Source organism: Mycosarcoma maydis, chromosome 1, assembly GCF_000328475.2.
Source record: "Mycosarcoma maydis chromosome 1, whole genome shotgun sequence".
Classification (NCBI taxonomy): domain Eukaryota; kingdom Fungi; phylum Basidiomycota; class Ustilaginomycetes; order Ustilaginales; genus Mycosarcoma; species Mycosarcoma maydis.
The window spans coordinates 1336474-1356482 of NC_026478.1; the positions used below are offsets into that span (position 1 = coordinate 1336474).

General features: G+C 53.2%; 6 protein-coding genes across 6 annotated transcripts; 3 read left to right on the forward strand and 3 right to left on the reverse strand.

Annotated features, from left to right (window-relative positions):
* Window positions 1-1461: 1461 nt before the first annotated feature.
* UMAG_00468 (phosphoribosylglycinamide formyltransferase) lies at window positions 1462-5748 on the reverse strand (the record flags this gene model as incomplete). Its single annotated transcript, XM_011388028.1, has 1 exon — window positions 1462-5748. The coding sequence occupies one exon, from the start codon at window positions 5746-5748 to the stop codon at window positions 1462-1464; it is 4287 nt and encodes a 1428-aa protein (XP_011386330.1).
* A 1296-nt stretch (window positions 5749-7044) lies between these two features.
* On the forward strand, window positions 7045-8021 carry UMAG_00469 (putative histone H2AZ; the record flags this gene model as incomplete). The annotated part of the gene is made up of 2 exons (XM_011388029.1): window positions 7045-7143; window positions 7713-8021. 2 exons carry the CDS (start codon window positions 7045-7047, stop codon window positions 8019-8021), a joined length of 408 nt encoding a protein of 135 aa, XP_011386331.1.
* Window positions 8022-8292: 271 nt separating this feature from the next.
* UMAG_10118 (uncharacterized protein) lies at window positions 8293-9095 on the reverse strand (the record flags this gene model as incomplete). The annotated part of the gene is made up of 2 exons (XM_011388372.1): window positions 8293-8345; window positions 8531-9095. The coding sequence occupies 2 exons, from the start codon at window positions 9093-9095 to the stop codon at window positions 8293-8295; spliced, it is 618 nt and encodes a 205-aa protein (XP_011386674.1).
* Window positions 9096-9568: 473 nt separating this feature from the next.
* Window positions 9569-10996, forward strand: UMAG_10119 (putative ser/thr protein kinase; the record flags this gene model as incomplete). Its single annotated transcript, XM_011388373.1, has 1 exon — window positions 9569-10996. The coding sequence occupies one exon, from the start codon at window positions 9569-9571 to the stop codon at window positions 10994-10996; it is 1428 nt and encodes a 475-aa protein (XP_011386675.1).
* Window positions 10997-11181: 185 nt separating this feature from the next.
* On the reverse strand, window positions 11182-15558 carry UMAG_12155 (uncharacterized protein; the record flags this gene model as incomplete). The annotated part of the gene is made up of 18 exons (XM_011388546.1): window positions 11182-11630; window positions 11708-11797; window positions 11916-12065; window positions 12139-12251; window positions 12324-12603; window positions 12693-12736; window positions 12810-12934; window positions 13015-13057; window positions 13149-13237; window positions 13342-13489; window positions 13575-13591; window positions 13665-13724; window positions 13801-13875; window positions 13968-14188; window positions 14405-14600; window positions 14702-14907; window positions 15041-15121; window positions 15198-15558. 18 exons carry the CDS (start codon window positions 15556-15558, stop codon window positions 11182-11184), a joined length of 2748 nt encoding a protein of 915 aa, XP_011386848.1.
* A 1878-nt stretch (window positions 15559-17436) lies between these two features.
* On the forward strand, window positions 17437-20004 carry UMAG_00473 (uncharacterized protein; the record flags this gene model as incomplete). Its single annotated transcript, XM_011388030.1, has 1 exon — window positions 17437-20004. The coding sequence occupies one exon, from the start codon at window positions 17437-17439 to the stop codon at window positions 20002-20004; it is 2568 nt and encodes an 855-aa protein (XP_011386332.1).
* Window positions 20005-20009: the final 5 nt, after the last annotated feature.

Sequence of the window (20009 nt, forward strand, 5' to 3'; positions counted from 1 at the left end):
CAGGCTAGGAACAGGGAAACTTGAACTTAATCATGAATTATGCTTTGATTTGCAGCAAAGATGTGGCCGTTGTTGTTATCCAATTCATCATTATTGCTATTTTGCAATCCGTAATTTTGCGTAAAAGAGCAAAGATTCTGGGTTCGTCCAAGAGTCGGGCAAGCCCAGCATGTGGTGAGCCGAGAGCTAGATTATGCATGACTTCCTCTACATGATGGAATTTGAATTTGATTACGAGTTCATTGTCTGGCCTTTCGAAGCATGGTCGGACTGCACGTTGCCTGCTGGACCATGTTTGATTGGACACTCAATCACGAATCGTTGCACGGTTGTCGTGTGGACGCTTCGGAAATGCGACCCGAAAACGCGTCACGCTCAGCAGACGTTCAGAGATGTCGGACCGGCAATCACGAATTCCGTTCTTGCTCTTTGCGCCTCCATTCACGATTCTCCCAGCCGCTGAACAAGGCTGTGGGGCATGCGAATCGATCGAATCGTGTTTAATCAATGTGGCCGCGCCGGTGGAAGGCAAGTTTGTCAACACGGTCAAAGCAAGTCGATGTACATTGTCCTACCTAGACGGCAACAGTGTACAGTACAGGAGTACAGTGCAGTTGAGATACCTGCTATTATAACAAGATGTGAGCCGGGTGGAATGGTGTCGTGTTGGCGTGAGACGTGTGATGCAGGTGCTGCGTGTGATAGTTCGAGCCGGACATTACCCGAGCAGACGGGAATCCGGCTACTGGTTGCCTGCAGCGGAAGTTGACATTGTGAACCACGATTCGTGATTCGTGATTGTTGGTCTTGTTTCACCTCTCTCTTTTTGCCCTATTCGTGATTGCTCTAAATTATTCATGATTATTCCAGTCGTGTCAGCTGCACGCCATCCTCAGCGAAATCCCCGCCACTCTCAAGTCCGAATCGCCGCTGCAGCTCTGAACTGTTGCGTCTTGCCAACTCACAACTCTGCCCTTGTACTGCGCCAACTGTAACGACTTCCCCATGCCTTTCTCCCGTGCTTTACGGCTCCCAATCACAAGCCACACTTACCGCATACCCCCACCATAGCCGCAAGCTCCAACACACTCCCATGGTCCCTGTGCTCTCACATCTGTGCTCAAACCCCGCTGACACCGAACTTGCGCCTCTGCAAATCCAAACCCCCCCACACCCCCCCTCTCTCCTTACACCCTCCCACCTTTCACGCACCCCGCGGAGCACCAAGCCTCGCTATTCCTCATCTGCAACCCATGCGTGATGGTCAGCACTGCATGCCAAGATCCAACAAACAATAAGGCCCAAAACATCCTCAACATGCACAATTCGTGATTGCCTTCGCTTCTGTTTGGGTAAATCGTGAATCAGTCGTGACTTGAATTTTTGTGAAACAACATTGTACTAACACTGGGCTACAGACCGGCTACTGCTGTCGCTGCCAACCCCCACCTCGAAAGGGCTTCAATCGAGTCCGATGTCATCCGGAGCGACCCCCACGGGCAAATGGTCTGCATCCTGCAACGCCCAACGCGGCCAAGTCAATTTCGACAAATCTTCCAACGCTCGAGTGCCCGAATGAACGTTCATGCTCAAAACATGGCCAGTGAGATACTCGGCCACCTCGTCTGACCACACGCGCGAGGCAGCTCGGATTTCCAACGGCAGCCTCGAGGGTAGCACAACTACGTGCACAGCAGGACGTGGCACCACGCTAGCAATGCTGGCTGCACAGGTTCGTTGCGTAGCTTGGAGATGTGAAGCCATCTCTTCGGCCGCCCGTATGGCGCACGCTAGTCGCAGTCGATCGCCTCGAGCATCTTTGCCTACGATCACGAACAGCTCCCGGTCCCGAAGGTTCACAATCGAAATCTTGCTTGCCCGTGTGGGCAGTAGCAGGTCGTGGACCCCATAGTAGTTCCGCTCGCTGCAGCCAAGTAGACGGAGCTCTTGCTCTTGTAGCTCGACGTCGAGGAGGACGGAATCATCTGAAGTGGTCACATCACGATGACGGTGCAACCAAGCGCTGGCGTAGGCTTCCGTCTGGTCAAAGCTTTTCCAGAACACACTATCCTCCGACCCTTCCTCCAACTCGGACATGTCTTGAATTGAGTGTGAAACAGACCTGGCAAGCGCCTGAGCGTAGCGCACTGCAGCAGCTCGAACGGAGGAGGGCGAACCGCGTCCATGCCACACTCCTATTACAGGAACCGCGTACACAAAGCTGTCGCTTGAGCAAAAGCTCGAGGTTCGCAAATCGACCTGCTCGATTGTGAAGCTCTCCGGCTGATTCTTGGTCGAGGCGACAGCTCGACGGACGCGGTACAAAGCCGGCGCAGCGGCATCAAAGCGTTTGCGCGAGCCTTGACGGGTCAATGCCCAAGTTCCTGACAGCGCTGCGATCAGCTCGCCAGACTCGCACCCGGCAGGAACCACCTCCGGCTGGGTCGAGTATTTGTGCGCCAGTTCAGCCACTTTGCGACCCTCGATACATGACATGGATTGAGGGCCCAGCTCGAAGGGATGCAGAGCAGAGCAAAGTCCTGTTCGAATCCAAACCTTAGTTTCGGTGAGACCGCGTGCGGTCTTGAACTTATGGACGACGGCAAGCGTCTCGTCATCGTACAGGATCTGTTCGCGCCGGAGTTGCTCGCCGCGTTGAAATGTCTGATCGCCAGATAGCTCCAACTGCTCGACAAATCCATCTGCGTCGATCGTAAGAACCTCAAGTGAGATTGTCTTTGCGAATTTTGGCGAAGAATCGGATATGGTGACGCTTGCAACCTGCTTCAAGGTTGCGCTTGCATTTCGAACAATTGATGTAGCTCTAGCAACCACATCGCCGTCCTGACGTTTGAGTTGCACCATGTCCGTTAGCAAACCTTTCTTCGGCCTTGTTGTGGCGACAGTCGCATTCTGCTTCTCGGCTTCTTGACGGTCAAGCTCCTCCAAGTGGCCTTTGAGCACGAGATCGGCTGCTTGTACAATGATAATGTGCTCAACTTTGTGAATGGCCTCCTCGAGCTGCTCCAAGTCGTACGTTGGGAGAATGGGCACCTCGCGCACAATGATGGGACGTCCGCGATCGACGTCCGCCACCACTTCATGCACCATGCATCCAGTCTTGTCGGTGAGACCCTGCTTGTACGCTTCAAAAGCACGTGGAATCGCATTGGCACCATCAAACGCCTTGGGTAGTGCGGGATGCAGATTGATGATTGGCACTGCTTTCAAAGGGCGCTGTCCGATTGTGGGTGTGGTAGCAGGCAAGCTCGTCTTGTGGCCTAGAGCGTGAAGGAAGGACTCCGAGACAATGTGCATGAACCCGGCCAACACAATGAGATCGGGAGGGGTCCCTTGGCCCTCAGCACTGTCTCCGTCGAGCACGGCTCGGGCGAGCACTCTGTCGTACTCCTCTCGAGTTCCGCCCGGGTTGTGATTCTGCCACGTCTTGAGCGCAAGCACCTTGGTGGGGATGGGTGGGTTCGACTCGGCGGCCCTCGTGAGGCCGTAGGCAGCTTTGCGGTTCGAAAGGACAAAGGTAATCTGTGCGTTGTCGATAACCGGAATGCCCGACGGAGGATCAAGCAGGGTAGCGTCGATCAAAGATTGCAAGTTGGAGCCAGATCCAGAGACTAGCACGTGGATGCGCTTACCTGTGGTCCTGCGGGTAGGTTTTTTTGATCCCGTGCTGGAGGGCTTGTCTGTCATCTGATTTGCACGTGTCTGCGTCGTCTGAGGGACATCTGTAGAAGTGGTGCTCGCGGATGAAGGAGCAACGTTGGCGTCTGCAGTCGCAGCCTTTCGGACGGGACCCCTGGCCCGCGCCTTGGTAAGAGATGACAGGACCTGATCCGAGTTTGAGGAAGCATTTGCGACAGAAGTCGAGTCGGGAAGGACGATGGCATCTTCCGTTCGAGATCTGTTCTCCGCGAAGCGAGCAAAAGGGCTGACACTGCCACCCATTCCAGGCAGTCGAATAGGTTCTGCTCGTGGTTCGGCCACCATGTCGGTCTTCTTTGCGGAGGGTGACTGCCAAGGGGTCAAGCCCGTCTCTTTGGTGGGCGAACGATTGGCGAGACCTGGGAGCGCATTGCCGTACTTGGTTGGCGACCAGGGAGAGTCGGTTTTGCGTTCTTCGTGGGCCAAGTGCACGGCAGCGGCGCTGGTCTGGATAGCTGGAGGCCATCGATCGCGGACGGCAGGACTAGATGGCACGCTTCGTCCAGGGGTGCCCACCTGCATCGAATCGCTTTCCTTTTGTGCGACGACATCACGCAACTGCGCCTCTTTGATGCGCTGGCCGACCATCTTCTTGGCGCTGAGTCGGGACAAGGAGGCGGTGGGCATGCGATCAGCACCTACCAGTTCGCTGTTGGCGAAGCTGTTGGATCGGCTAGAGACCTGCAAAGCGGGAGCAACAGCCTCTTCTGTAGATTGAGTCCAGGCTTTGCCAAGGTTGTGGTCAGTCTTATACTGTGCTGTTGTAGCTGTAACAGAAGCAGGGCCGCGAATGTCTTCGAGCTTGAAAGGACTAGTAGAGGCATCCTTTCGCTCGGGCGAACCGTGATAAGAATGTGTCTGTGATCCAGAGTTGGGGATGGCAAGTGGTCGAGATGTTCGCAACGGGTTGTCATTGGGTGTTGGGCTGGTGGCCACATGGACAGATGAAGATGGTCCGGATGCGCCTTTCACTGGAGAAGCTGGTCGATCAAGCAGTGGTGAGGTTGTGGAGCTGTCTGCTCCGGGAAATCTGTGGAACTTGGATGGGCTCGAGGCGCGAGGAATGGCGGGCGAAGTAGGGGTGCTAGTGGGAACAGAAGCGTTCTGCTTCTCAATGAGATCCAGATAGGCCTTTTTGGGCGACGGAGGCGCTGGCGAGGCGAAGGCCGATGCGCCGGTCGAATCGACGTTGCTGGACGGGCGACCTAGTTCAGCCGGAGTGAACAAGTACTTAGCTGGGCTGCTCGCCTTTCCAGGAGAGACGAGTTCCTTCACAGGCGATGCTGGAGAGCCGGCTGCAGGTCGACGGTGACCCGTAGCTTCAGCTCGCTCCTCGAGGAAGCTGGCAAGGGAACGTCCCGAGTTGGGAGCCAGTCCAGGCAGTGGAACTCGACGACTTTCGTGAATGAGTTCCGCCTCGGGAGGTGCGCTCTTGCCATCTCCTGATAGCTTGCCGAGGCGAGGCCCAGCTGCCCTTCCCCCCATAAAGTTGGCAAGAGAGACAGGCGAGTCACTTGGGCCTTTCGGTCCTGCCGCTACACCCGTGGGACCATATTGGCCTCCGTAGCGAGCCAGTAACGAATTGGCCCTCTTGATCCCAGTGACACCCGAAGCCTTTGTCGGTGACGAGCCGAGCAGCGGGGACTGAGAGGAAGTGTCAGGAGGTGCCATGGTGCCAGTTTGATTGTTGTCAAACCTTGTCGACGAGGAGCTTTCCAAACTTGGCGTAGCGAGAGGCGAGTTCGGATTGGACGACGAGATTCCGCGGATGCCTGAAACGGACAGGCGATCTCTGCGTTGCTGTCGCTCGAGACGCTGTTTCTGGAACTCGAGCTCGAGCTCTGAGGCGGGAGACTCGGTCACGTCGTCGGATCGAGGGCTTGCTAGTGCAATACGAGACGAGGCGGACGACGAGTTGCGTTGACGAACTTTGTTCACCCACGATGCAAGATCCTGCGTCGGCGTATCCGATGGATCTGTCTTCTGTTTCGGGAACGAATGCGTTGATGATGGATGAGGAAAAGACATCCTGGTGGCACTCGCGCTGCTTTGCTTGATGTGACAGCGTGAAGACGTCTTTCTCTCTTGGTCTTGATTGCGTGTGATATGAAGGGATGCGTGACTTTAGAGAGGAAGAGGGTCGGGGACCCTGCCGTCCAGATTCAACTTTTTGCTACCATGTAAAAGAAGAGAGAAATTCGCGTTGCTCTGTGACCACAACGCATCGCACCGCACGCGCCTTCAGGAGATTCACAGATGGCTGGACCGTGATGTGCCTTCGTGCTTTTTTTGACTGTCACAGTCTTGCAAATCTTTCGTTCACTTAGCAAGCAGCTCCCCCCCTCTTTAGCCCCCTGTTTTTCTTCTTTGCTGTCCTGTCTGTCATCTCGGCCAGCCTGGGCCGCTTGTTCTGGCTTCTTTCGTCGCGCTCATCCACTCATGATTGTTATCGTCTGTGGCTGCTCGTGCCACTTCCACCCGACTCAACGCGTGTGTTGTGTTTCGTTTCTCCTTCTCTCGTGTCTAGCGAGATTCCCTGTGAGTCAATCACGAATATAACTTAGCGGGAAGAGGTAGAGTATACTCACGACTGGCGAAAAATGATTTTGAAATCGAGGTCACAAAATATTATACTTAAACACGTCCACAAACTCACGACTCTGCGAGCTGCTATGCGAAGCTCCAAACCTCCGACGCTGCGAGGTCAGAGCCTTGCACAACATTGGCTCCGATCATGGCAGCGCCCAATCTGACTTGTCAAACGTAGTCGTACCTGCCGGCTCTTTGAAGACGCAAGATGTCCGGTCGTGAACAGTTCAAATTGAACAAGTTAGAATAGAACGAACGGGCAGAAAGACGTTAGGTGGAAGCAGTTGTCACGTGGCACGGTAAGCTGTCTGATCCGCAGGTCACGAGTTGGGACAGCTGGCTCATACTGGTTGGACCAAAAAAAAAGCAGGAGGAAGGTCAAAACACGAAACATGCTCAGAGACCCTCCGTGATCCTTTCGCGTGCTTTCAGAAAATCGGGCAGGAATCAGAGAGGTGTAGTCCGATGCGTGATGCAGGGGAACGGAATTGTTTTTGGCATGTTAATTTTGATCTGGGCTCCGATTCGGCACGACGCGCTTTTTTGTGGGCTCAGCAGGATCAGCAGGCCATCTTGACCGTTCGTGCTCTGCATCTAGCTTCGGCTTTGCAAACCACCATCTTTGTCTCTCGGCCCTGAAATCGTCATCTGCGTACGCTCTCTTCCGCCGCCTGCAACCGCCCACCCGCTCATCCGCTCATACGCGATCACCCACCATCCATTCCCTCGTTCAGCATGTCCGACCCGCGAGCTAAGGGAGGCAAAGGCGGCGCTGCCAACGCCAAGAACGAGCCCAAGAAGCAGACCACCCAGTCTGCTCGTGCAGGTCTTCAGGTAAGCATCCATATTATTTAGTAGCAATCCATCCGCTTGCATCCTTTCCTGGCCAGCAATGCCCATGTCCCTGTCGCACTCGCACTCGATCAGTATTGCAATCTCGCCCACCGACATCAACCTAATCAGCGCATACCACCAACCTCATTGTTGATTCACCGCAGCGGCATCCATCCACCCCCTTATCGACGCGTTTTTGATCTTTCATCCGTCGTGCCGACGCGTAGGCGGCCCAATTAGATCTTCGCAAGCTCCGTCTCGCGTTTGCGGGCTGGATGGACGAGTCTAAGGAGTCCGGCTAAGCTCAAAAGTCGAGATGGGTTTGTCTGGACGTCGCTGCAAGGCATGGACAGGCTCTCGACCATATCGGTGATTAGCGCGCGCATGGGCTGTCTGCGCTGCAACTATCTTGAATGCTCCCAGGCAGCCTGGCTCCTTTGCCGTCGGATTTGATGGATGGCGCTTGGACTTGGACTTGAACGGAAGGCGTTGTGATAGTTGAACATTCCTACTGACATTGATGACTGTTTTGCGCTTTTGTACCCTCATCACTGCTCGGCCCATATCAGTTCCCTGTCGGACGTATCCACCGTCACTTGAAGAGCCGCACTCAGAACCATGTCCGCATCGGTGCCAAGGCCGCCGTCTACACATCGGCCATCTTGGAGTACCTCACCGCCGAGGTGCTTGAGTTGGCGGGCAATGCCTCCAAGGATATGCGTTTGAAGCGCATCACACCACGACACTTGCAGCTTGCGATTCGAGGCGACGAAGAGCTCGACAGCATGGTTCGCGCCACCATCGCCGGAGGTGGTGTGCTTCCACACATCCACAAGACGCTCATCAAGGCGCCAAGCAAGAAGAAGGCCTTGGAATAAGCGATGCGCTAACGCTTTGAATCGTATGGCTCCTGGCTCCCATCACGATTGACAAAGCTAGTCGATAAGATGGTGCCTGGCCAGAACGATGCTTCCATCAGTCCTGCTTCGCTTTTCGTTTTACGTGATTGACCCTGTCCTGTATGTCCTTGTACTGTAGTATTTGTCCCCTAAACAACTCTTCTTTTTGGCCTTTTAGAGTCGGAAGCTGATTGCTCTGCGCGCTGTAGACGAGCCAAGGCGACTTGCACATGAGGCTTTGCGGGGGCGATTACATAAAGGAGTCGTCGCTGTCCATGCCATCATCGTGCTCTTGGTCTTCGTCTGCCGAGGTGGAACCGTTCTGTTTTCCAAGTTTGCGTTCCTCTTTGCGTCGACGTTCTTCCTCCATGGCTTCAGCGGAGTACACTTTGTGCCGCAATAGCAAATTCGAGTCGGCAGAAGTAGATATCAGTCGGTAAGCTTAGAGTCTTTATCTAGGACAAGGGAGAAGGGACGGATCAACCTACGTTTTGAGTAGTCGCGGGCCTCGGCTTCCTCCTTTCTCTTCTTCTGCTCGGCCTGCTGCGCCTTCTTGTCTTCGATCGCCTTGGCCTTTTTCAATCTTCCCTCTTGACGCAGACGATCCTGACGTTCCGCCTCATGATCTACTTGAATCTCCTTCTTTGTCTTGTTTAACCGATTGACCACCGCATTATCCTTCTCCTTGACATGGAACCTCTTCACCTTTCGATCGTTATGGAACGTGACGGCGCCGACCGCCATGTCGCCACTCTTCTTGACATTGGCCCACGGAGTATAGATGACGGTCAAATTCGACTTTTTGTTACCTTCGATCGAATTTGCTTTGACGAGTTGTGAGCAGTCGTTGATCAATGCTTCTGGTATCGCTTCCCAGCTCTCGATCTGGGTAGGCAGACGAAGGTAGACGTGAGCGGAAGAGAGTTTATCAACATGGAACCAGACGTCTCGTTCAAGACCATACTTGAGCAACTCTTCGTTCTCGAACTTGTCTTTGCCCATGTAGATCGTCGCCGGTGGATCCACTGCTGTCGAAGTGAAATAGAGCACCATGTTTGAAGTTGCCAAAGGTGGCTCAAGATGCGACCGTCTCGAACTAGCTGATTTGAGGTTGACCTCGAGGATGTCTTGAGCACGATGGTATCGAATCCCTTACACGTTAGTTAAAAAAAACGTGAAAAGGTTGCTGCAAAAGTCGTGAGTGCCAGGTCCAGTTTAGCTTGTGGAGGTGATCCAGTCACGTGCCTTGATTTGTCGTAGGGAAATTCTGCAGTTGGAGAAGGCGAAGTACGACGCGTGCTGAGCTGCAGCGTTGGATTCGAGTTTGAGAGGGTGTTGTTCTCACGTCTCGGTGTTTGTGTTGCAGATCCAACTCGGGTTACAGCCTGCAACACCGACCCTCTCTGGCTGCTGAGCACCCTCCTCCACCAATACCATCATTATCGTTGTCCTGGAACCCACCAATTGGGCTCAGTATCATCGCTATTCTACTTTGTGAAGACGCTGCCCTCACACGTATAACCGTCATGGAGTCGCAGCTCGCCAACTTGCACCTGGATGGCGGCTCGACGGCAGATCTCAAGCAAGGATCCAGACCGTCACATGCACAGGCATCGCACGGAAACAGACATGTTCATCCTACAAACTCGTCACTCCGACCTCTGGCGCCTTCCAGCTCAATTGCGTCCAACATGGGTATCAATATGGGTGTCAACATGCAGCACTTCAACCGTCTAGCTGCCTCCTCAACGGGGCTCACGAACCCCAACAGCATTGCACAAGGCATGAGCCGAGCTGCGCAGCAGCCGCTCAACGGATCGAGACCTAGCACACAACAACAGCCTACGCAGGCACATATCAAGAGTCGACCTCCTAGCGTTGCTGGCGGACTGAATGCTGCGGCTGGTCCTTCGTATCGTCCAGCGGCGCCTGCTGCTCAATCTACCAAACAACCAGCTAGTGCTGGATCAGCCGTAGCATCGGTTGATTTGGGACGATATGACGGTGGTCTGGAACGCGATGAAGCACGCGGACGTCGAGGAACGATGCAATTCGATCCGCTCACGCTTTCCTCTGCCGATGCTGGGAAACAACATCCACCAACCCGCGTGTGGTCGCTCAAAGACTTCGAAATGGGTCGACCTCTTGGCAAAGGCAAATTCGGTCGCGTGTACATGGTTCGCACTCGCGCTGCACCCAACAAAGGCTACATTATCGCCCTCAAGTGCATGTACAAAAACGAGCTAGTCGAGAACAAGGTGGAAAAACAACTTCGAAGAGAGATCGAGATCCAGATGAACCTCCGCCATCCTCATATCCTTCGACTTCACGGATACTTCCACGATGAGGGCCGAGTCTTCCTCATGATCGAATTTGCTGGTCGTGGGGAGCTCTACAAATTGATGAACAAACTACACGATCGAAGGTTCGAAGAAAAGGTTGCAGCAACCTACATCGCGCAGATGGCAGACGCTCTATCATACCTGCACAGCAAGCACGTCATTCATCGCGACATCAAACCAGAAAACCTTCTATTGGGTATCAAAGGCGATCTCAAGATTGGTGACTTTGGATGGAGCGTTCACGCCCCTGGAAACCGTCGTCAGACTCTGTGTGGTACCTTGGACTACTTGCCCCCCGAGATGGTAAATGGAGAGCAACACGATAAGGCAGTAGACCTGTGGGCATTGGGCGTGCTGTGTTACGAATTTTTGGAAGGTGTTCCTCCGTTTGAAGAGCTGGAAAACGCTCCCGCAGGCACGTACAAGAGAATCAACAACATCGACTTCAAGATCCCTCGACATTTCAGCCCCGAAGCTGCCGATCTGGTAAAGGCACTGCTAAAGAAGAAACCAGACGACAGGCTACCCTTGACCAAAGTGCTGAGGCATCCGTGGATCATGAAGTACGATCCAGATGCTTGTCGTCGTGCGTCTCGTGGCAAAATTCAGTAATCCTTGTTACTCGCACCCTTCTCTTTACTTTAACTTGCATTGCTTATTGCTTATACCACACAATGTATCTCGGATCTGACCAAGATCGCTATACGGAATCTAAGGCACCCATTTACTTCGTGCTTCAGCGTCACTTTTCAACGATTCTTCTTCTGTCATCGACACTGCTCATCGCTGTTTCTGACTCACGCAGCAGCTCGCTCCGTCTCGATCTGCGACATGACACGTGCAGTCCGCTCCTCTTCATCAAAGTCGCCCTCCAACACCCAACGAATCATTTTCCTCGCCGTGTCATCATCCATCTCAGGCCTCCTCTGATCCCTCTCCTCCTCCTCTTCGTTTCCCAAATCCAACTGAATCAACCTTCTCACCACCGCTTCATTCCGCCTCGCTTCGGAATCGTGCCATGCACGCAAGCCTATCCTACAGATCCGATCAGCTCTTTCGACCACTGATTCAGGCACACCGCAAAGTCGGGCGCAGTGACAGGCGTGCGACGTGCCAGCGAAGCCCGGTCGAAGACGATATAGATATGTAAGAGTGCTGTCGGTCGATGTGAGGGTAGGTAGCTGGAGCGTTTGCATGTGCGCACGTTGGATCGGAAGTGTCTCGGGTAGGTGCCGCTCAATCGCTCCTGTGAGTTGTCGAGCAAAGTCGAGAAGCATTAGTTGAGAAACAACAGAAGGTGTTGACGGGGGTTGTGAGACATACGCAGATGGTGAGTTGCAGAAAGAACAATGGGACACTCGATTCCTCGTTCCAAGAACTCGTAGATCGTTGCGATGAACAGTCCAGCACCATCTTGACTCGCGTGTCCACCAAATCATATCGTCACCACGAGTCAGTATCACAAATGACTCAGTATCTCAACTGCTTGGTCTTCATTGGCCTTTTACCGTGTCGTTTGAATCCAGCTTACCATCGCTACGACATTCTCGACCCACCTCATCGAGGATGACCAGACTCCGTTTGGTAGAAATTGCCATCGCTCGATGCAGGCGCCCAAGCTCACGTGTGAACGAGCTGCCTTCGCTCGCCACCGATTCGTCCTGTCGCATCCTCGTCAGAACTGCGACCAAGTAGACAAGGTCAGCAAGCCACCTTTCGCTTTTAACACGTCCAAGCACGTCTCTTGGACTCACTCTTGTCGAACACGCCCAGTTCAGCGGAAGCGGCGGGTACAAAGCTTCCACACTGACACAAGTACACTGCAAGTGCGGCTTGCTGAAGCAGACAGCTCTTGCCAGAAGAATTGCTGTGACGAAAGGGGTTTGTACAAGTCAGTCGACGGTATGTAGCAGCATTCAGCCGAAACGAAATTACTCACGCCCCCGTCAATACCATCAAGCTGTATGTTCTGCTAGCAGGCTCGGCAGCTGTTTCCACCGACCTTTGAGACCTCGGTCGAGAATCTACGTGTCTTCCTGCCAACTGAGAACCGACGTCTTCGGCGACTGCATTGCTTTCTTGTTCTACAGATTCAACCGCAAGACCGAGTCCTCCATGCAGCTCAATGTCGTTTGGAACAAAGCTTTCATCCGACAAAGCCTTGAGTGCGTGCCGGCTACCTTTGATACGTAAAACTTGTTTCTCGACCAGATTTGGTTCTGATAGAGGACAACGGAAAATTCATTGGCGGTTTAGATCCAATTAGTATGTATGGTCTTGCATGCCTTCCAAACAGCACAACACTCACTCTTGAGATCATAAAGAGTGGCGGCGCGAGCAAATGCAATGAGACTTTGAGCAGGAAAGAGAGAACCAAGTTTGTGAGTATGCCATCGTATTCGATTGCAGAGGGATGCTCACTCACCAATCGATCTGGCACAGAGCTGCATGCGCTGCAAGCAGGACTGGACTGCATTTTTGTAGCACGGACTGCAGACTGTCAAGAATTTCAATCTCCTTGTCAACAATAAAGGAAGCTATGTCTCCGAGCTGTAGGTATGACCAGCAGCGGATTTCTGTCAGTTGGAGAAACGGCTCGCCAACATGTTCTTGGGATCCCCATAACTTACGTTGAAATCCAGTTCCGTCATGCGGCTGTTCTTCAGGTAGACGCTGTTGTCATCGAGACCGCAAATTAAGAAGTATAAACATTAAAGTTCAAGCAGCACGGGCAAGTAGAGGAAATGATAAAGAGACGACTCACTATTCGTCGCTGGCAAATTGCTGCTCCAAAGTCGGATCGGCCAGCATATCGATCATCTCTCCTCCCGGAACACAGATCAGGTAGCCGATCTGGGGAAAATAAACCACATGGAGCCTGATTGAAGCAGACAGACAAGTTTGGCGAGATCCGACGTCAACATCACCCGATTGAGATCAACGAGTTGGTTTGAGACTTGCCTGGTGGTGGGTCTGAAGGCAGGCTGTCCGCGAAGGTCCGATGCTACACGGTCCAGCTGCTGAGGCAGACGCAATTGCTGCTCACGCAGCTCATCGAGATGCGTGTCGACACCAGGCCGAACGGTGACTTTCCCTTGCTCCTTGCTGCGGATGATTAAGTAGCATCTTGCTCAGTGAGATAACGGAAACGCGAGGGATTCTGACATAGACACCGGTTCATTAAGCATACCTCATCTCAAAATCAATCTTATTCAAGCATTCAAGTCTGTCAGCTTCGATACTTTACTCGTTGCAGCTCTTCAGTCGGTGTCTGTCTTACCGTACTTCCAATGGAGTCCGTCAGCTGCTGGAGGGAATCGACGACCAGCTGTGACTTCAGCTGGGAAGAATCAGGTCTCCAATGAGTTGAGTCCAGCGCTCTGACAAATTGATCGCCATGGAAATTTCCCACTCACCTGGTGAAGCATCTCGGACTTGGACAGATCAAGACCATTCAGCTCATTGCGGATGGCTATGATCGCATTGCAGGTCTTTTTCGACAAGCGGATCAAAGTTGAAAGGTGTCAAAGTAAGTCACCTTTGGGTTTGTGCGTCTTTGGTTGTGCATAGAACTGATCTCTACCTTGAGCAGCCCGGCCCATGTAGAGGCTGAACCGACTCCCATGTTGAGCTTATAGCAGATCTGAGGGACACCGCCGAGCTCCGCTAGCTGAGATCGGATCTGAATGATGTCGGATGTTGACTCCAGACGAACCAACAGCTCGACGGCTTCGTGCCTTCTAGAGATCTCTAAACGGTTTGCAAGGGGCAACATGAGCCATCTTCTCAATAGGGATTGCGAGACTGGAAGCCGAATCGCGGCCGCTACGACCGGCAAGGTCAGCGTCTGCCATTAATCCGAAAGTTGCTGCGATGGATTGGCGAGGGGTGACTCACATTTTGAGCAGGTCAGGCTCATCATAGCTGTTCAAGTATCTCGAAGATAAATAAGATACGGATGTAAGACGGAGGGGGTCGATCATGCTTGGCGGCTGATTGGTACGAAGCGCGAGTACGCACCAAGTATAGAAAATCCTTCTCGCCCGCGTTTGGCGTGCACGAAGCCATGTACATCGTCGGAACAAATGTTTAGGCTTTTGAGCGTGTTCTCATCGAGGAAGAGATGGTCGTCCAAGCACAAGGGCACCAGAGTAAGGGAGCGGCCGACTTCGCCTCGGGTGCGCAGGCTCGACAAGAGCGGCCCTACGGCTGCAACCTGGACACAGCAATACGGAGCGACAGGAACAACAGACAGACATGTTGGCATCAGCCTGGCCTGTCTACACATTCCGGGCATGATGTTGTAGAAATACGCACAGAGAGGGCAGATTTCGAAATGGCCACCTTTGCGTCGAGGACCACCCGAGCAGACAAGGACTCTTGCTCGTTCCGAAACAAGTCAGAATGATCCCGACTCGTTGTGTATCGGCTGAATACTGTTGCCTCTTCAAGACTAGAAAGCCCCACTGCTACCTGGAAGAACTTTGCAGGACGTACGTCCAGGATGCTTCGGTGCTGTTCGGCTGTCCACATATCAATATCAACGGTAAGCGAGCAAGGTTGACGAAAATTTAGCGAAGTACAGATTCCTTGAAGCGAAAGTTGGCCGCTGGTATGGACTCGTCCGACCTTCCAAACCTGCAGCGCCTCACTTACCAAACTTAAGTAGCATGTCACGAAGCGATTCTGGACACCTAGAAGACACTACGACGAGTTCGGGACGAAACTGAGATAACACTGTTTTCAAAGTGATGAGGCAAGATATTCAACGGGCTTAGGATTTGGAAAATGACACCTGGGAAGTTATGCTCACAACTGCCCACCAAACCGTAAGAAGGATGACCGAAAGCAGGTATGTTGTTTCCAATGACGGCAGCTGCTACTTCTGGCTCGGGATTCTCGCTGAGAGGACCGATGTCTCTGGCGGCAGAGACAGGATCACGATCGTCGAAGGCGAAGGCACAGGGAAGTTCTTCGCAAAGTAACAGCTGCTGCTCGTCGTTCAGATAGACAGCACAACCCATTCGGCCATGCAGGACTTCGATGGCCAAGGCCGAGGTTGGGTCGCTCTGCTGATTGACAGAGGCATGGGTGTCGTCTTGAACTGGGAAGGAGGCAGCTGCGATTGTCTCGCTTGCAGAGCCTAGCGCCTGAGAGTGCGTCACGGTGCTCATAATGATCCAAACGTACATGGAGCGACAAGCACAGGCACGACTCGAGCCTGATAGCAACGTCTCTTTTATGCTTGTAAAATACTGAGGTGAGTGCCTGCTTGCCGACATGCAAGCCAATCAACGGAGGAAAAGCGTGAAGGCATGTCATGGTGCGTCTGACCTCGGCCTCTGAGCCGACAGGGATACCATTGACTGATGTTGCCATAGAAGCCGCAAGGTAGGGAAGATGCAAACAATACCGTAACATTTGCAGCAGGTGCTGATCGGGAGCCAACTTCGGAATCTGCTCCGAACCTCGCCGGATCAGCCGATGATGAGCCGTGGCCAACAGCGAACTGCACCTGTCCACGCGCTCACTGCTTGTATACAGTATTTTGGGTCATAACAATCACGAATCACGAATCATGAATGGGTGCAGAGAAGCCATTAGCGACATTCGTGATTCACGATTGCATATGTCGATGGCGCTAACTATCTCAGTTCTGTATTATCCCACATCAATCGTGAATCACTGCCCTGAAAATATGTTAGCCGAAAGTGGGGACAGAAGAACAAACGCAACTCAGGTTAAATCGTGAACACTCCTGTGACTGCTGAGGCGAGGGTGCATCTGACAACTGTGCAGATGTACAGCTCGATGCAGCGGCAGCGCACATCGCCGATTTAAAAAAAGGACAAATTGGTGCGTGGTGCAGGCAAGTGATTCCCACACTATCCGTGCCGCAGCGGTTCCTCTTTAAGCTCATACAAATTCCCGAACAGGTCGCTTCACGATGATTCGACGTGTCGGGCTGGTTATGGCGGATGCTGGCGAGCCTGAAAGAGCCTGACCATGCTCGGCAAGGACGTGGCAAGCCGTCAAGTAAGCGTGAACCAGATATTGCCTATGTTTACTCAGTCTCTCCACTCGTGACTGTTTGGTCATGTCGGGTGGGTCCCGTTGTCTTCTCGTTTTGCCTGAAACGTGAAAGTACGAAGCACGAAAAGGCTTTCATGCCAAGTTGAATCGTGAATCACAACCGCACAAGTTAAGTTAGTCACGACTGTGCACGGTGGCAACACACACAGTCCCGAGTTTCACATTTTCCTCTACCTGCTTCAATCGTGAATCCCCAATTATTGACTCTTGCTCGGCTACGGTTCCGAGAGATCAATTAAGTTAGATCTCAGTCCTGTCGCACATCGGCTTTCCAGAAAAAGAAAAGACGCCGTCATGCTCAGCATGTTCTGCGCGCGTTTTCTGTCTGCTCAAATCTGTGAATTGTGAAAGTGATGGCTGACAAGATGCGAACCAAGCGTGAAGGTCGTCGCAGTCATAGAATATAGCCGCTGCCCAACCGATTTAGTGTCTCGCATACTGCAACAAGCGCTCAGCTTGCCATGCGATTCACATTCGTGATTTATTCCATCTTACACCTTTTCGACAACCTCGAACAAATTATACGTTCAAGCTAGTCGTGAGTCCTCGAGTGTGAGTAATCAATGTCGTCTCCGTCCGCTTCAATGGCAAATTCCCCTGAATCCATCACAGTTCCATTCCAGCCATCGTCCTTCCTCACCAACACTCAGCCGCAAACACCTGCACCGACTCTTTGCCAACTTTGCCAGATCACTGTCCAGCTCAGTTACCAAGGATAGAGCCGAGCTAAACAATTCGCATCTTGGCGCCATCAGATAGAGACATGACTGCAACCTCGCTCCTCCTGCACCTCTCGTCTCAAACCATCTCAATTCCAGGTCGGATCACAACCTCTCAGCGCGCTGTCGAATCAAGTTGACGAGTTGGAAGAGAGGCATGTCACAAGTAGCTTAGATTTGCTGCTTCAACAGACCCCAACCTCCTCAGCTCGATCTGAATGCCTACATTTCACACAGAACATGACGAGGAAGATGCCCATCGATAACCGCGACCCGGATCGCTTTTTCGAGAATCCCATGTCACCACCTCAATGGAATTCGTCTGCATCATCCACTTCGTTCACTCTAGCAAACCACGCTGATCCTTCACGTTTACCCTACGACCCTCGCGATAGTGCCGATCATGCTTGGAACCTGCGTCCGCTCCAGTACACTGGCCTGGCTGGTAGCTCTAGCGCATGGCCTGCTCACCATCGCAGCCCCTCACGTCTGACAGAAGGGTATCCGCGCGTGCATCCCGTTGATGGCACGACGATGGCGGCAACCAATTACGACGGTGCACCTGCTTTTGCAGCAGCAGAGACATCAACAAAGCCTCCTTCGATGGTCTCGTCTGTTCACATGCAGCAACGCAGAGCCTCAGATGAAGAGTGGCAGAGGCACCAACTAGAACCCCATATCCCGAGAATCAAGCACGCCCCCCTGACAGCTTCATCATTTCACGATCCCGCTTGGAAGCATCGCGAGATCGTCCTGAGCACTACGTCAGCTAAAGCAACTCCATCAGATTCTGCTGCGGCTAGTCCTGATGCGGATCCTCCACGCGCTCGAGTGGCCTGCAGCTTTTGTCGAGTTCGAAAGCTTCGATGTGATGGTGCAACACCCTGCCGACACTGTGAGCGTCGCGACATGGACTGCGTCTACGCTCCAGTCAAAACCAAAGCAAAGCCTTCTGGACGTACCTCTTCTGGCCCAGGCAGACACCCGAACGAGACTGGTCAGAGCGGTTCCAGCCACGATCGAGGTACCAAGCGCTCCGTTTTGCCAAATGCGACACACAACAGACAAACACCCTCGTTCACGAAGTCGGACACTTCGAGCGAATATTCGAAGCGAGTCAAACTGGCGGGTGGCTCATTGCGTCGAACCTCTTCAGGCGAGTCGTCCGACCTCAGCTGTGATTCGAGCTTGCAGAGCTTATCTACTCCGAGCAGCAGCATGCCCGGGTCCGATCTTGCGATGATCCAGAACAACAATATACAAATACCCATGGAACCCACCTTCGGTAATCAGGACGAGTGGTGGAATGATCTGCTCGGCATTTTTGGACGACCAAGGCTGAGATCAATGCGTGTTATCCAGCATCTTCTCACTCGCTTCGTTCAATCCAACGCGGTCTTCTTTGGTTTGCTCCACGCACCCACCCTTCTCGAAGTTGTGTCGGGCAATCGAGGTCACACTCGTGCGGAGCCAGCCCTGTACCTTGCTGTCTTGGCCGTATCGGTGTGCGACATGCATCAGACTCGCATCGCAGACGAACGCACCTCAGACATGCGCTCAGCCAGCGAGGCTTCACGGCGGCTTGCTTTGCAATTGTCGACCATGGCTGCCAGCTATTTGCAAACATCGCTTTCCAGCGGAACTTCTCTTACGCCTTCTGTAGGTCAAGCTGCTAGCATTCTCGCTTTGACCCAGCCAGATGGCAGTTCCCAGCAGAACGACCTGATCCGACTTGCGGAGAATGTAGTCCGAACGCTCAAATTGCATGAGACAATTTCTTCACGTGAAGCGCTGCTCGAGGATAGCGAACCGGAATCGCCCCTATACTGGTCTCGGCCGCTCACTTCCTCCTCTCCCGAGTCCGAGGTCAAGTACGAATCTATTGTTCGACTTTGCTGGACGGGCATCAGTCATCGGTTTCGCAAGTACATTGCCGAGCCGGATCAAGGGTTTGGGGATATCGACCTGCCCGAGTTTATCCAAGGTCTGCGGCCGATGGCTTTTTGGCAGCCCAGCCTACTACCAGAGGATCTACCACCGCCGTTCTTTCACTCGCAAGATCTCATGCGCAGGTCGGCTCGTCTGTCACGCTTGGCTGTATCGCTGGCGCAGTTGGAAAAGATTAAGCAAGTGGATCGGACAGAGCCAGGGGATGCGCCATCGCAAGAGACACTAGAACAAGTCCACGAAATTCTACAGGCACTCGACCAGCTTGAAAGGTCTTTTGTTCGACACAGGCCACGATCGGATGCAGAGAGGCAGAGCGTTCTGGGACGGACGCTGCAGATGTTTTGCCGAATGCACGTTTGGATGCGATTGACGGTCTGGCGCAAGTACAACCTGTGGAATCAGCCAATTTCGTCGTCAGAGAAGGCTGAAAGCGGACAATTGTTGCTACAGCAGCATCATCCGACAGTGGAGTTCTGGCTGACAATCGTGCACGAGATGGTCGGCCGCATGCAGGACGATATGAATGCGCACGTGGTGGACGGAACGGCGTTAAAGACGAGCGTATCGGACGTGGATTCATTGGTGAGACACGCGATATGTGCGTGCGATTTGGTGGTCGCAACGCAGAAGAGGGAGCCGATTGTGGGGTTGGTGGATGCAGCGTTGAACGCATTGAAGAGAATATTGGCGCATGCAGAATTGAACGTGGGCGTCAGGGATGCTTTAAGCGTGCCAGAGGATGTGCGTGCCAAGATTGGCAAAGCGGAGGCGCGAAGGGTGGCGCTTGAAGAGGTGGATCACGCACGCGAGCATACAATGGAAGGTGATGTTGGCGACGCCAAAGTCGGTCGGTTTTGACTGGC